This window comes from Protobothrops mucrosquamatus, unplaced genomic scaffold, assembly GCF_001527695.2.
Source record: "Protobothrops mucrosquamatus isolate PMUCROS unplaced genomic scaffold, P.Mucros_1.0 scaffold373, whole genome shotgun sequence".
In the NCBI taxonomy this organism is placed as follows: Eukaryota; Metazoa; Chordata; class Lepidosauria; order Squamata; family Viperidae; genus Protobothrops; species Protobothrops mucrosquamatus.
The window spans coordinates 629,240-644,622 of record NW_015386705.1 but is presented as its reverse complement, the minus strand read 5'-3'; the positions used below and the strand labels follow the sequence as shown (position 1 = coordinate 644,622).

The 15,383-nt window shown below is 38.1% G+C and overlaps 1 protein-coding gene across 1 annotated transcript in view; it reads left to right on the top strand.

Annotated features, from left to right (window-relative positions):
• Positions 1-4,037: 4,037 nt before the first annotated feature.
• Positions 4,038-15,383, top strand: part of LPIN3 (lipin 3) — a 40,461-nt gene continuing 29,115 nt past the window's right edge. Inside the window, exons 1-2 of the mRNA XM_015815743.1 lie at positions 4,038-4,116; positions 14,686-14,886. Of these exons, the coding sequence (XP_015671229.1) occupies positions 14,695-14,886 (192 nt within the window). The 5' untranslated portion in view covers positions 4,038-4,116; positions 14,686-14,694. The remainder of the gene's footprint in view (positions 4,117-14,685; positions 14,887-15,383) is intronic.

Below are 15,383 nucleotides of genomic sequence, written 5' to 3'. Positions count from 1 at the left end.
TTTCTTGCCACATTTGTATTGTAACAAGCCAGTTGAATGTATTAATGGAGAGATGGCATTTGGGAATAGTTGACACAAAAAGTACTGAACACCTTGAACTTCTATCTAGTGGGAGGGAAAATTTATCCAGAATGTTTGTATTGCCTATTTAGTAAAAGTAGCTGCATATACATGCACACACACACACCATTCATAATCACATTTGAGTCTCTTCTACCTACCTTCAGTAAAGTTCTTCAGGATGATTTTTGCTCTATTGTAGGAACAACTTCCAACAGATTCCAAGGGGGAGGGAACTAGGCCCCCTCAGGTGATTTGCAATTCTTATGCCTTATGACTAAGGAAGCAACATGAAAAATCCCCAAATCTCAGCTCTGAATATCTTGCACTGTTGGACTCAGATTGGGATTCCTAGAGCTCACTATGTGCAATTTAAGAAAAAAAATTAATAGCCTGGCATACTGGCTAACCTTAATTGGATATTACTAACCTGGATGCACTGAACTAAGAGCTAAGGCAGGACACAACTCTTGAAAATGGGCAGCCAATGGTCATGTACTAAGGAAAACCATGGCTGTGAAGAATTTTGGGAGGAATGTGCAAACCTGACTGGAAGCTAAAAGTGACATCCAACATTTGAAAATGATTGGCACAGAATATTGGACACTATAAATTTCTTTTCCACCTAACAAAATTTTTGACTTGACTTTTAGAACTTTATGGTTGCAAGCTCCCCTTTTGGGAGCAGGGATCTTTTTCTGCTGCCTCTATTAGTGTCTTAGGTTTTGGCATAACAGTTTAAAGCGTGTTTACCACAAGTTTCCCTGACCAGATCAATTTTAATGTTGTGCCATTTTGGTGTGACATTCTCACACCAAAGGCACAAAGCGGGGATTGTGGGAAGTCAAAGCCCCAGAAAAGGAAATATTAAAAAGAAAAAAATATTTTTCACCAAAAGGATTTTTAAAAGCATTTTTTGAAAAGCAGAAACCAAACCTGGCATCATCTCTTTGTCCCAAGCAGGAGCCAGTCCTATAGAAATGCAGATGTGGAACCATCAGGAAGTTTGGAGCCAGGGATCTCAAGACAAAAGAAGCTCTTAAGAGTCATTAGCCCCNTCACCCTATGTCTGCCTGTAGCACATTTGTTTTATATTGAATACATTAACAAATGGAGCCAAGGAGCTAAATACAGATGAGTGATTGCCACCTTGTGGTGAAATTCTTTCTTTTGGGGGGGGTTAAATATTTAGTAGCAACAGCAGCTGCTTTTTACTGCTGTAACTTAAACCTCTAAATAGAAACGATCCTTGGCTCCATTTATTGTAAAAAGTATAGTTTTTTTAGACGTCAAGTGCATTGCAGTAGTGCATAGTCAGAATTGAGAATCGCATGCCAAAATCCCTAAGTTCAACTTTTCACTTTCTTAGCTGCCTCCCATTAGTGCTCCCCCCCACCAACCAGATTCAAGCAAGATGTTTTGAGAATGGACACTTCAAGCATAGGCAGCTGTTTTCTTCTCCCAACCTGGTGACCTTGAGACAGCATTCTTGGGAGATACAGCAAGCAGTGTGTGTGTGGGGGGGGAGGGTAATACAGCAGGTCCTCTTGCTTTTCCCAAGCAGCAGTCAATTTTGCTTTCCCCCAAGCAACCCCCCTTCCATCTACCCTCCCCATAGTTTATGGCAGACTGTCACTGCATGGTAGAACAGATCCCAGCAAGATACATCGGTAGTCAAGCTGTATTTTGCTTCTGCTAAACCCAGATTTTTTTTCCTTGCAGCAAGAAATTTTTTGGGGAAGAAACAGAATTTTCAACATATAAAGGCACAAAATACAACTGAGTAGGGATAGGAAGTAGTCTGACTAAGAAAGATCAATAAATACCAGAGATGCTTCTTTGGTATTCTTTATAATAATGTTTCTCAACTTCAGCAACTTTAAATTGCATGGACTTCAATTCCCAGAATGCAATGTTGGCTAGGGAATTCTGGGAGTTGAAGTTCACACATCTTAAAGTTGCCAAGGTTGAGAAACACTGCTCTATAGCTTGCAAATCATTCTAGCTGCAGAGCCATTTTATGTGAATGAAAATGTTTAAAGGAGGGCAACATTTCATTGAATAAACCATGCTTGCTTTTGAATAAACATGACCATTTATTTTAAAATTTATTTTAAAATTCAAGTATTTATTATTTATTATGTTTCACAGGAGGTAGTCAAAGAAGTCAAGATCGCAGTCACAATGAAGCTCTGTCTTCTCTATACAATGTGGTACATAGTATATTGAGGGGGGGGGGAAGCCAAATTATATGGTATGTTATACTGAAAAAGAAATAAAACTTTAAATCCCAGGTGCCTGGGATTGCCTGTGACTGCCCAAATAATACTGAACACATACTCGCTTGGGAATTCTGGAAGTTGAAGTCCACAAGTCTTAAAGTTGCCAAGTTTGAAGAGCCCTGCAAAATAATATGAAAAATGTGCACCCACAGATAAACCAACCCACATTTTGGTCTGCTTCTCAGTAGATGGGCTGACCCACAACTATATATGGGAAACACAGGCACTTTAAACAGTATATAGGCATGGATAGGCCCATCTGCACATAGGTCAAACCCCATTGTTTAGGTGCATTGTGGCACCTAACATTCTCAGCTTCTCTGTGAGTATATATGGTAGCTTTTTTCCTATATGGATCGACATGACATATCCTACTCAACTGTGTCCAAGGATCAGGAGTGAGAAGCAGTGTTTTGCAAGGGTTTTCCTCTTTCTTGAAGTTAGGTTCCAGTTAGGGCATGTGTGTGAGCAGGGCTTTTTTTCTCGGAGAAAAGGTGGCGGAACTCAAACCTGGCCACGCCCTCATCAAACCCTAGGACCGCCCCTTTAGAGAACAGGAATGCAAGTAAAATTTGGGAGGGGCTATTTCCGGTGCGGCCGGCCCGGAAAAAGGTGCCGGAACGCGGTTCCGCCGCGTTCCGGCTGAAAAAAAGCCCTGTGTGTGAGGGGTGTACTCGGTGCCTATGTTGTGATGTCTCAGGCTCAACACTTGTCCCTCTTATTTAATAGCTGTATGACATTGCTGGGAGAGTTTATCTTCTAGCACGGAGTCAGGTAATATCAGTATTTTGAATCTAGATTAGTGTTCTTCAACTTGGAAAATTTTAAGATGTCTGGACTTCAACTCCCAGGAATTCCATTCCTACCATGCTGGCTGGAGAATTCTGGGAGTTGAAACCCAGATACCTTAAAATTCTCAAGGTTGAGAAACAATAATCTAGAGTTTAGACTAAACAGGAGATGTGGTGAAGGCCATATCCCAATGCTATCCTAGCCATTTCTGCTTTTAAGCCAAGATTTCTGGCTCAGCACAATGCTATTTATAGTTGTAAAAGTTCAAAAGATAAAAACTGTAACTTTCATTTGTAATACAACACAAACATATGATTCTTTCATTTTCCCACATACAAACTGTTATCATACAGAATATGATTCCCAAAGGTTTAAACAGTTTTTCCCCTCAATACTTTGGCAACAATCTGGTCTGTTTATAAGGGAGCTAGTCCCACTGAGACCTGTTTTTAAAAGTAAATCTGAACAAACTGCACTTTTTTTTTTGTTGCTAAAAGCAATTTTCAAGGCCATATAATGGCTAAAAGCCTATTTTCTATCACTAGTGAAAATTTTAAGCAGCTTACTTTTTATTTATTTAGAAAAACCTTGCTTCTTGAAACTGCATTGCTAAACCCATTACTGACCGAAAGTCATTTGAACAATCCAGAACCCGTTCCTACCAGTTCAGATCTGATCATTACCTTATGCATGAAAAGAGCAGAACAAAGTGAATTAAAGTGACAAGCTGAAACATATGCAGTCAGATAGGCTTATGATGAAAGAAAACCTGGGTAGATTTCTGACTATTCCAGAAGCTCTGATTGCAACACACTAATGATGCTTAACAGTGTAGGCTCCTCCCATCTGCTCAGGTATTAGGAAAACAGGAAGTATCAGGCTGAAGTGGGTGGAGCAGTGTCTGTACTTAGTTACCTGTTGAATTCAATCTCATGCTTCTTTCAAAGTCCACAAATTGCTGAGGTCGGGTTAACTACTCTAGGTAAGATGAGCTGAATGGCAAATACTGGGAGTGAGTTACTAAACTGTAACCATTTTAATACCTGTATCATTTGGCAGCAATTGGGGAGTGTTACTGCCTATTTTTTTTAATTTACATTGCTAGTGATTACTTTGGAAACAAGAACTTTTTAGTGAGGTGCATTAGCTGAGCAGCTAGACTTGTTTTAAAGAGAAAACATTTCACTGTATTGTCTAAGTTGTGTTGTAAAAATAGTGCAGCTTGTGCATTTTTTTATTTGCTTGTATTCTATGTGAGCAGGCCTTGTTAGCCTTCTCTTACAAAATTTATGGTAAGATACAATTCAATGAAGCATGAGGTATTTTACAATTTATTATGGAAGACAGAATGTTGCACTGTATAAGAAACAGATGTAACTAATGAACTTCCCCAATAATTCAATTACTGCTTATTTGTATATATCAAGCTGGTAAAACCTGAGTCTCTCCAGGTGTCCTAATGTTTGTTTTAATGTAATAAAAGGGGAAATTATTAAATCCATGTAGAAGAGTTCTATTATATTTAATGTAATGTCATGCTATTTAAATCTATATGAAATCAGTTTTAATTTATAGCTTACACTCAAACAAAATTTTCCCACATGGGTGTTTTTTTTTTCTTGCCTGTCTCTCTTCCTCATGCTACTTAAAAGTCATGTATAACTCCTGGCCTGATCAAGCCTGCATCCTTCTGCTAACCATGCATTACGAGAAGCAACAGCTGGATACCCTTCATCTTTCACTGTAAGGTCTGCAAATTAGTGACTGATCCAACAATTTGGGACCTTGTTCCCTCTTTTTCAACTTTATCCAGTGGTTGTGAGGATGAAGTGAGATGGTGAGATTATAGCTATGTTGTTGCTCCTGACAGGATAGGTTTTAGTAAAAAAAACATTCTGTCCTTTCACTGTCTCCTCCTAATCTGTTTTATTTTTTTATTTTTCTGCCGTAATGTGTATATAATTATTACAGAAATTTGTATAGTACCTCATGAAATGGATTTGTTGCTCTTACCCCTTTCTTACTTATTCATCATGGTCTGTTATACAGTTTGGGGGGAAATCTCAGTTGTGCTTTGATATCTAAACCTTACTGACTTCTCTTATTCAGGTACTTTCCTGCCAAGTCTCTTGTATTGTTGTGGCTTACCTTTCTCCATAAATTATTAATGTCAGTTTCAACTCAGTTATTATCTTTGTTTCCAGCTGCTCCCACTTTTCAATCTTAAATGAATGGATAAGATGGGAGAGTAGTAGTAGAGGAAAAATAAATAAAAGATGCTTTGATTTGATGATGCATCCATCTTCCCCATATCCTGACTACATATGGCCTCCAATATTCAATATGATTGATATGTATCTGATCCATCATTGAAAAAGGTTTCCCCAGTGGTAAGGAGTATCCTTCCATGGGCAAAGAAAGGCAAGTTGTATCATTGTGATCTTGGCTGAAAAAGGCCCAAGAATGCAAGTGGTGGAAATATACATGTAATTGCTAACCAGTGTGTTTGATGAAATATATTCCATTTTCCAAGTGTTTCTTTGAATGGGAAAAATATGCTTTGTATCTCACAGATATTACTACTACTACTACTACTACTATTATTATTATATTGCTGTAGTCTAAAAAGCCTACTTCTTAAATTTCCTGTATAGGTAATAAGTTGCTTTCCTTTGTTGATGAAGATGGTAACAATTTTTGTAAGGAAATATCCTTAAAGAACTGTCATTGGTGAATACATGAGGATTTTCATTTTGAAATATTTCTGCAGGTGTGTGCTTTGCTGAGGAGGGGGTCATTTCCAACAGGCTGCTTTAATCTTTAAAAAGAGACAGGAGAGAGAACTTAGCCTTCTAAAAAACATTTCTCCTTTCCAATGTATATGTATTCTGCTATTTTTCACAGTTCAAATATTGGACTTCTTTTGATATTTTCACAGTTGAACCTTGATAGCTGGGAAAGATTCTAAAGTCCAGTTAAGCTCCATAACTCTGAAACGGATAATGTATTAATATGATATGATCTCATAGCTTGGGCAAACTGATCTAAAAGTTTGATAGGGGAAGGATTGCTATGCTACAATGACATGTAAACCATAAAATAGATTAAGATAGCTTTCTCTACTCATTCCAGTGGAACCTGTTATTGTCACCTCCTTTTACCTCCTATTCAGTATAGCAAGAAAAGTTAAACTTTTCATTCACTTATATGTTCTCGTCATGCTTTACTTTTCAGTTAATCACTTTGGAGAGTGATCTACTCTTTTTTAACTTTTAATGAGGAATCCTGAAATCTGATCATCTTCTTAAATTTTTTCAGGTCTGGGGAAATCTATCAACCATCTACAGGTTTTATCTTTTCTACAGCAGTTTTATCTTTTAAAGCAGCTTAATTTACCAATAGATGGATACCCTCAAATAGAAAAGCATGTCCTTTTTGCTGCATTTTGCTGCAGATGCATAGCTAGAGTCTCTCCTTTGTTCAACCTGGAGTAAAGATGGTGAAAAAACTCAGAACTGCTGCTTGTATGTACACTATTTCCAGGTCTCTTTTAAAGCTATTAAACACCATGGCTGCTTAGTAATGCAGAAAGGAGAATTACAGTCTCTGATAACTTCCGGGCTATGACCTTGGCTGCAGAACCACCAATTAAATAGAGAAGAATGTTCAGCTCAGCAGGTTACTATGAAGAAAGGGTTCTGTCTCATGACCTCATGTCTCTGTGCATGGAGAAGATGAAGACACTGTTGGTTATAGACCCTTCCAGCAGCATTGTTTTTTTTAATTGACATTTGTCATCATCAGCCATTGAGTTGTGTATGACCCTTGGCCACTTTATGGATCAGCACTCTCCATGCCCCTCCATGTCTCACATTGCCTCTTCAGATCCACCATGATCATCCTGGTGTCATTCTTTATAGTGTCCAACCAGCTGGTACTAAGGTGACCGAGCTTCTCCTTTTTCTGCTGATCACTCCCAGCTTGATTGACTTTTCAAGTGAGTCACTCTCATGACATGACCAAAGTATGACAGCCTCTATTTGATGATCTTGGCTTCAAGTGATATTTTTGGTGAGGTTTGGTCTAGGAAAGGGGTGTCAAACTGCCGGCCCACGGGCTGGATGCATCATGGTGAAACCGCACCCACCCCATTGCCGGCAATGGAAAAAAAGTTGCGATATGTTATGACACGTCATGTGATGTTGCGAGTTTGACACTCCTGGTCTAGGACTTCTTTGTCTGGTTTTTTTTTAAGTCCATGCGATGTGTAATAGTTGCCTTCAGAACCACAGTTCAAAGGTGTCCACCCTTCTATCTGCCTTTTTCAGAATTCACATTTTGCAGCCATAAGTAGCAATTGGAAAAGTTACTGTGTTAACTAATCTGCATTTGGTTGTGAGGCTGATGTCTTTACTCTTCCAGATGTTATTCATGCCATTCTTCCAAGTGCTATATGTCTTGGGATCTCAGGGCTGTAGTCACCACTTTGATCAATTTTAGAGCCCAGGAAGATGAATTCCTTTACTGTTTTGATGGTCTCATCTGTACTCTGACCTGTGTGTTGTCTGAGGTTGTCATTATCCAAATTTTTCACTTTCATCTTTGACTCATGGGATATAAAAACCAAAGATTTGGAGCTTCTTTCTCCATTGAACTCTGGAGGGGGAATCAAGGTCTTCCTGGAATATTAAGACTCATTGCATATCAGTCCCCAGGCTCTGGGGAATAAAATCAGTCAATAATTGCGTAATGAAGATGGGTTTCTCTCTATGGAGGAAGGCAAGACACCCTGGTCATAACTGCGAGAATAAATGTTCATTTTTTTACTATGATCCACAACAGCCAAAGCTTTGTGTTGCTGTACAATGCATGCCTACTGGTCACTTCAAGCATTTCCTAACCTTTCCAGTGTATGTATTGCATTTTAAGTATTATGTATTCTCTAATTTTTTGAGTGTCTAGCTCCATTATAAATGAGTAGTGTCTTTAAAATATTAAATATCTTGATGCTGTAATACATCTCTCTTTATATAGTTTTCCAAGTTAGTCTATATGTCACTGTAGCTAAAAGTCTCCTTCAAGTTGAGTCCTAGTAGCTATATAGATGCATCCTTGTTGCTTTCTTGATAGCAATCATGCAAAAGATTGGCCATTGCTGTCTTCTGGGATGTTTTTCCAACCTCCCTAGAACTTATGAATTTCCTGGGGAATCTCCTATTCAAGAACTAACCAAATGTAATGCTGATTAACTTTTCTAGTTACAATATTTAATGAAATTGGGGAAATTTCCATCATGGAATTTCTTGTAAATGGAGGCTAATTGGTTTTGTCTGTGTGCTTCTGTGTTAAGCATTATTTGACAATAGCTACTGAACATGATGAAAGGTTGATCAATTTAATGCAGTTTGATTTTTGAATTTGCAATATTCCTTGTTTGGGCTACACTCTTTTGTACATGACATATTGGTGATATTTTAAAATATTATGGGATAATTTTGGAATGTCTTTAGATCACATCGTGTATTTCATAATCAATGTGCAACTGACAAACTAGCTAACACATAGGATGTTGCAAAATATCTGTGGTCATTTTGCATAATAAAAACGGTACAAGATTGAGTCCTACATCAATCAAATCTTGAGTTATTGCTTCCTTATTAATGCAGTTTTGTTAGCAAGTTATGTGGAGGCCAACTAGAAAAGATTTTAATTTTAAAAAAATTATTTGGCTACCCATTTTGTATACAAACTCTGAGCAGTTAAAATCAATCAACTAAAACAATAAAAATGCTATCAATAAAGCAAAAAATAGAATCCAAATACACACTGACCAAGGAGTCTAAAACAAGTTGAGACTCCTTTAAAGTTAGAATCTTGTAAAATGTTGTTTAACTACCAAATTGTTAAATAGTGAATGGGTTGATACAAATTAGAGATGCTTTAAATGATTTTACTGAGCATTAATTCTTGACAAATACCATTGATTTGGACTGTCTTTATTTTGTATGTAACTAGATTGAGTGTTTTTCTTTTGGTAAGGCAAATAAGGGCCCTATCCAACAAAATGAGTTTTAATGTAAGAAAAGCAAAGTTTTATATTTAGGCAGGAAAAATCAAAGATATAAGTACAGATTAGTGAGATCTGCCTCAAAAACAGTGACTGTGAGAGGGACCTTGGAGTTCTAGTGGACGATCACTTGACTATGAGCCAGCAGTGTGCAGCCGCCGCCAAAAAAGCTAATACAATCCTGGGTTGTATAAACAGAGGCATAGAATCAAGATCATGTGAAGTATTAGTACCACTTTATAAAATCCTAGTGAGACCATAGCTGGAATACTGCAACCAATTTTGGTCACCATACTACAAAAAAGATGTTGAGACCTTGGAAAAAGTTCAGAGAAGAGCAACTAAAATGATCAAAGGCCTGGAGACTAAAACATATGAAGACCTGCTGCAGGACTTGGGTTTGGCTAGTCTAAAAAGAAGAAAAAATAGGGGTGACATGATAGCAGCATTCCAGTATCTGAGCGGCTGCTACAAAGAAGAGGAGGTAAAATTATTCTTCAAAGCACCAGAGTGAAGGACAAGAAACAACGGTTGGAAACTGATCAAAGAGAGAAGCAACCTGGAAATAAGGAAAAAGTTCCTAACAGTGAGGACAATTAACCAATGGAAAAGCTTGCCTTCAGTAATCATGGGCACTTGTCTGAGATGGTATAGGTTCTCCTGCTTGAGCAGGGGGCTGGACTAGAAGACCTCCAAGGTCCCTTCCAGATTCTATTCTATTCTATTCTATTCTATTCTATTCTATTCTACTCTACTCTACTCTACTCTACTCTACTCTACTCTACTCTACTCTACCCTACCCTACCCTACCCTACCCTACTCTACTCTACTCTACTCTACTCTACTCTACCCTACCCTACCCTACCCTACCCTACCCTATTGGCAGATTTGTTTGCTTTGCTGGGAGACCAAGATCCAGATTTGAATGAAGAAGGTTGTTGTTCATCAAATTATTAATAATATTTTTAAACTGACTCTTCCATTTCCTTTAAAACAGCCTATCCCAGTCTGGTGTGATCTTTGTCCCAACCCATCAGAGTCACTTATACTGAGGCTGCTAAGAGTTTAGATGGAGACAGTAGAGTGACACAATCCCACACCACTATTCACCACCTCCTGGCAAAGTAAATAAACAGATGAATGGAATGGGATTGATTGGATGCTGCTCTGTTACTCATCAGAATTATCATCCTCCCTGATTCCCTACTTCACTATTAAATTGCTATTATAGACATTAATTAGAAGTTGTTGTTTATCAAGTTCTTTTCCTACTAATTGGTAGTGATTTTGTTTGGCATCAGTTTTTGTCTGTAATGGTTATCTTCGTATTGACTTCTATTCCTGCCATTGCTTGGTCATCTCCTCAGACTAAAGGTACTTAACTAACTAACTGCTCACAAAAGAAAAATATTTATACTGTATATTAGATTTGCATTAGTTTCCTCTAGAAGCTTGGATGTCTCAACAGCATTCCTTCTTCCAGTTTTATCTCTGCAATAGCCCTGTGTAGTAGGTTTATGGATGAAGAGCTACAAAATTCCAGTCCAGCAGTTTAACTCTTGCTACACTTAGATCCACACGCAGGCATTTGTTATTTTGGAAGTAGAAAACTACTTGCCTGGCCTTGAAGGTGGAATAGGAGTAGAAATGAGCTGGACAATTCACATAATTACATTGAGAGATACAGGAGGTATGCTGATATCCTAGATTAGCTATGGACAATCAGGCTCCAGTTCATCACTTCCCAGAATTAATTGTGGCCAGAAGAATTCTGTACTTGCTCTCACCATCAGTTGCTGAAGATAGGTTGACTGATTGACTGTTGCCTCAAGTTTTAATCACATAGGTAGAGCTTTTCTGGGATGAGCTTCCTTCCAAAGTGGTACTTCATATCTTTAGTGGTGTACTTCTAGCTGCAATAATTGAGTCCATCCACCTTTCTGCTAGCCATCCTTTTTTTGTCCTCCCGTCTCCCTTTCCCAGCATTATGGACAAGAATATGGTCTTCTCAATATATTTCCAAAATATGGTAAATTGATCCTGGTCATTTGTGCCTTGAGTGAGACCTCTGGATCAATTTGTACTTTGATCAATTTGTTTGATTTCTTAGGTATCCATATTATGCTCAGGAGTTTTCTCCAACCCCAAAGTTCAAAGGTATTAAAACTACTTGAAAGTCTAACTTCCTGATTCTGTACAGAATCATGTCTGCATGATTCTGATCTTTGTAGATATATACTAGATATGTTGCAGCTTCCAAATATCTTTTCCAAGGCTTGCATTGCTTCCATACCAAATACTGCTATTTCTTGATGGCTAATTCTTTTACTCTTGATAGTTAATCCTAAAAGGCAACAGCTAGTCACTCCTCAGTGTCTTAATTGTCGTTTCTTAGGCTGGTTGCTGAATGTGTTGTCATTATATCAATTTTGTCACTGTGCTCCTTGACAGTACTAGAGCTTGCAGATTATTTACATTTTCAACTTTCACCTTTATTTGTTTGTTTGTTTGTTAAATTTATTGGCCACCCATCTTACCACAGGGGACCTCCGGTTAATATTAAAATATGAAAAAGATAAAACCATATAAATGAAATATTACAAAAATACAGAAATACAAAGTCCTAATGCATAGCTAAAAGAATAGGAGGGAGGTGAGATACGTTATGAATTTATCAACCACCTCCCAATGGGAAGCCCCTACTTTGGAGCCCAAACCAACTGGCAGAGCCATGTCTTTAAGCTCTTTGCAGAAAACCAGGAGGGTTGGAGCCGACTTCACTCCGGAGATGTTCCATCTTGATGGCAGACAAGTGTTCTCCTGAATTCTGCCAGCCAGAATATCCTAGGCAATGGGGCCTGCCTCTTTCTGTGCCAGGACAGGTGGGGTGGGTCAATCCCAGTGGAATGAGACAGTCCCTCAAGTAGCCTGGACATATGCTATGAAGGGGCTTTAAAGGTGATTACCAATACCTTGAATTGCACCCAGAAGCAAACCAACAGCCACTGCAACTTGTAGAGCAGTGATGGGCCACCCTTTGGGCTTCAGGAACTGCTGGTGTTGCTCTTTTGCACTCTGCAATGTTATCAGTATAGTCAGGTTATTAATGCTGCTTCTTGTATTTTTAAAGCCATGCTATTTTTTTTCCAAACTAGCTGCCCTCAAAATATATTTAGCACATATTCCTCATGCTGGCTGGCGAATTGTGAAAGTTAAAGTCCGTACATCTTAAAGTTTCCAAGTTTGAAAAATGCTGGTGTACAGCCTTGTCTCAGTCAGCATGGATTCAAAGCTTTTCTCATTTGGATTTCTTTAGAGTCACAGATAATAAAAGTGAAACAGGTTTATTCCTACATTGTTATCTATTTGATGGAATACAAGCCTGAGACAGCTTTGCATTTCATTCTAAGAACAATGAGTAAGTGTTCATTTGAAAGTTTGCCTAATATGCTGCTAGCCAAGAAACCTCAGTACATTCTTGTAAAGAAGCTTTATTAAATGCCTTGTCATTTCTGATGTCTTTGTTACAAAATTAAAAATGTATCCCATAAGCTAATTGAAATGAAAGCTAAGGCGGTTCATGTGTATTTAATATATATTCCAATCCACCTCTTTGTTTCCTAAAGCATAGATGTAAGCTTGTTTTGCCAACAGTACAAGTTTGTCTACCTCTCCTTTATTTGTCTTGTATTTGTTTATGTCAAATTTTATTTATCACCTGTAATGAAAATTTCTCTATAATAATTAGGATTGTTCAATGTCAAACACAAGTCCAGAAGAGTATTGGCAAAATAACCTGGCCAGACGTTTAGGATTAACTGTGGAGCCCTTCATACTCTCTGACTTGGTTGTTTGCTTGCAGATGTTTCGTTACCAACTAAATAACATCTTCAGTGCTAGAAGGGAATGGGATTTGCTCTCTGTTTATGTACAGTAGCTTGCCCTGTCAGTGTTGGTGTCCTTGATTAGGCTGTTGTATACTGTTGGATTGTTTGTCTGGTGTTGATTCTGGTGTTTAATCTCTGTTTTCTGGGTGTTGGTTGCAAGCAAGGAGGTATTTTGGTCTTTTTCTTTTCTATTAAGCTTTTTTATTGTCTTATAAACGTTTACATAGCATTCAAAACTTTGTATCTATGTGCCTGTTGGTGGTTGAGCACATCCGTGAACACCAATTTACAGTCAGAAGATAAAAAACCTTTAATTACACAGATTTAACCATGGTTTCAATTGTGGAAGTATGAGCATCCAAAACCAAGCTAAATTTCCAAATTCTAGGAAGTTCCTGTCCAGCAATCAATCCACACCTAGATAAGTAGGGATTGACATCATAACACAAACAATCAAGCAGTATACAATACTCAAAGAATAAGGGTACCAACTCAGACAAACAAATAATAAATAAAACCTAATCAAGGAACTATGAAGAAGCAACACCCCATACCAACATTAATAGGCCAAGCTACTGTACCTAAACCGAGGGCAAACCCCTCTACCTTCTAGCATAGAGATGTTGCCAGATCTGGTAACAAAAACTGCAAGCAAGCTCAGAGGACACCAAGGACTTCACAATTGAATTCTGAGCTACAGATACTGTCTTCTATTGTTTAGGATCTTAAGAGTATAGAATAATAGGGTTGGAAAGGATGTTGGAGGTTTCTAGTCCAACCAATCTTGTTCCAACAAGGCTTTTTCTCAGATGTTTAGTGCTTAAAAACAGCCAAAAAGCAGAGCTGTTCCAATCAATTGATTTTAATTAGTTAATTTAATTTTAGAGAAACAACAAAAAATGACTTTGATGAGACCAGAGTTTAAAAAATATTTTTAAAGAATACATCTATTTATACAGACCAAGGATGACAAAACCAATATTTTAAGAGGCAACTCACAAACAGTTATAGCTAGAAAAGGAACTGAACAAAATGTTCATATTTTCTCCTGATCAACCATCAGGAATCAGGATATTTATAATTTTGTGTCTCAGATTTGCACATGTCAAAACTTTGCGAAAGATAAGTGGCTTCTGTTCTCCAATCTTTGCATTTGCTGAAACAGTGACTCCCTTGCCCTAGATGAATGGAAGCAGCCAAGGTAAAATGCAGATGGGGATGGGGAGAGTAACTGGCTAAGACTGCTTATTTACCATTTTAATTATTCTTACCTATAATAAGCTAGAGGATAAGGTAAAAGAACCTTGTGGGCGGGTGTGGGCAATGGGACAGGCAAATAAGAAAGAAACCAAGCATGGGAGATGCAACCTGAAGTTGACTTTGGTATTTGACATCTGGAGAAGGTTTTTGCTATGGAATAATGTTGAAAACTTGCAAGAATTTGTGAGAGATGGAAGCATTTAGCATTTCATTAATATCTGAAAGGATACAGTTTCTTAACCTCAGAAACTGTTGTTGGGAGACACAGTCTAACTCTGTGACTACAGTTAATGTTTTATTTAAATAGGATTTTGTTTGTTATTCTTTCTCCTCCTAGACTCAGACAATGAACTATGTGGGCCAGATTGCTGAAACTGTGTTTGGCACGGTAAAGGAGCTGTACAGGGGTCTGAATCCAGCCACCCTCACGGGCTGCATTGATGTCATTGTGGTAAGGCAACCAGATGGTTCCTTATGTTGCTCACCTTTCCACGTGCGCTTTGGGAAGCTGCGAGTTCTGCATTCCAGTGAAAAAGTGGTAAGTGGTTCCAGATGTGTAGCAGCTAATGCTATAACTTTCTACAACTTAAATAGAACTCCATCAGGTTCTCTCTCTCTCTCTCTCTCTCTCTCTCTCTCTCTCTCTCTCTCTCTCTCTCTCTCTCTCTCTCTCTCTCTCTGTTATACAATATATATATTATATATGTATGTGTGGATGGATGGATGGAAGATAGATGGATGTACACACACACACATACTTCTTAGATTGTGTATTAAGGATCACAGTCTTAATTTGGCAGGATGCAAGTTAATAAATAAAATAATCAGGTTTTTCAGGCCGTTAAATTGGGACAAAGCAGGCTTCTATAGGGAAAGTTGGCACATTTATGGCCTTTTAGGAAATGTTCTTTCAAAAATTGCTCCAGCTTTGGTTGCTCAATGGAATCAAGATGTATGGTAAGCCTCATTACGATATACAACTGATGCCCATCCACTCATTATCAAGAATGAAACTTTGGCAGCTACATGCCTCTT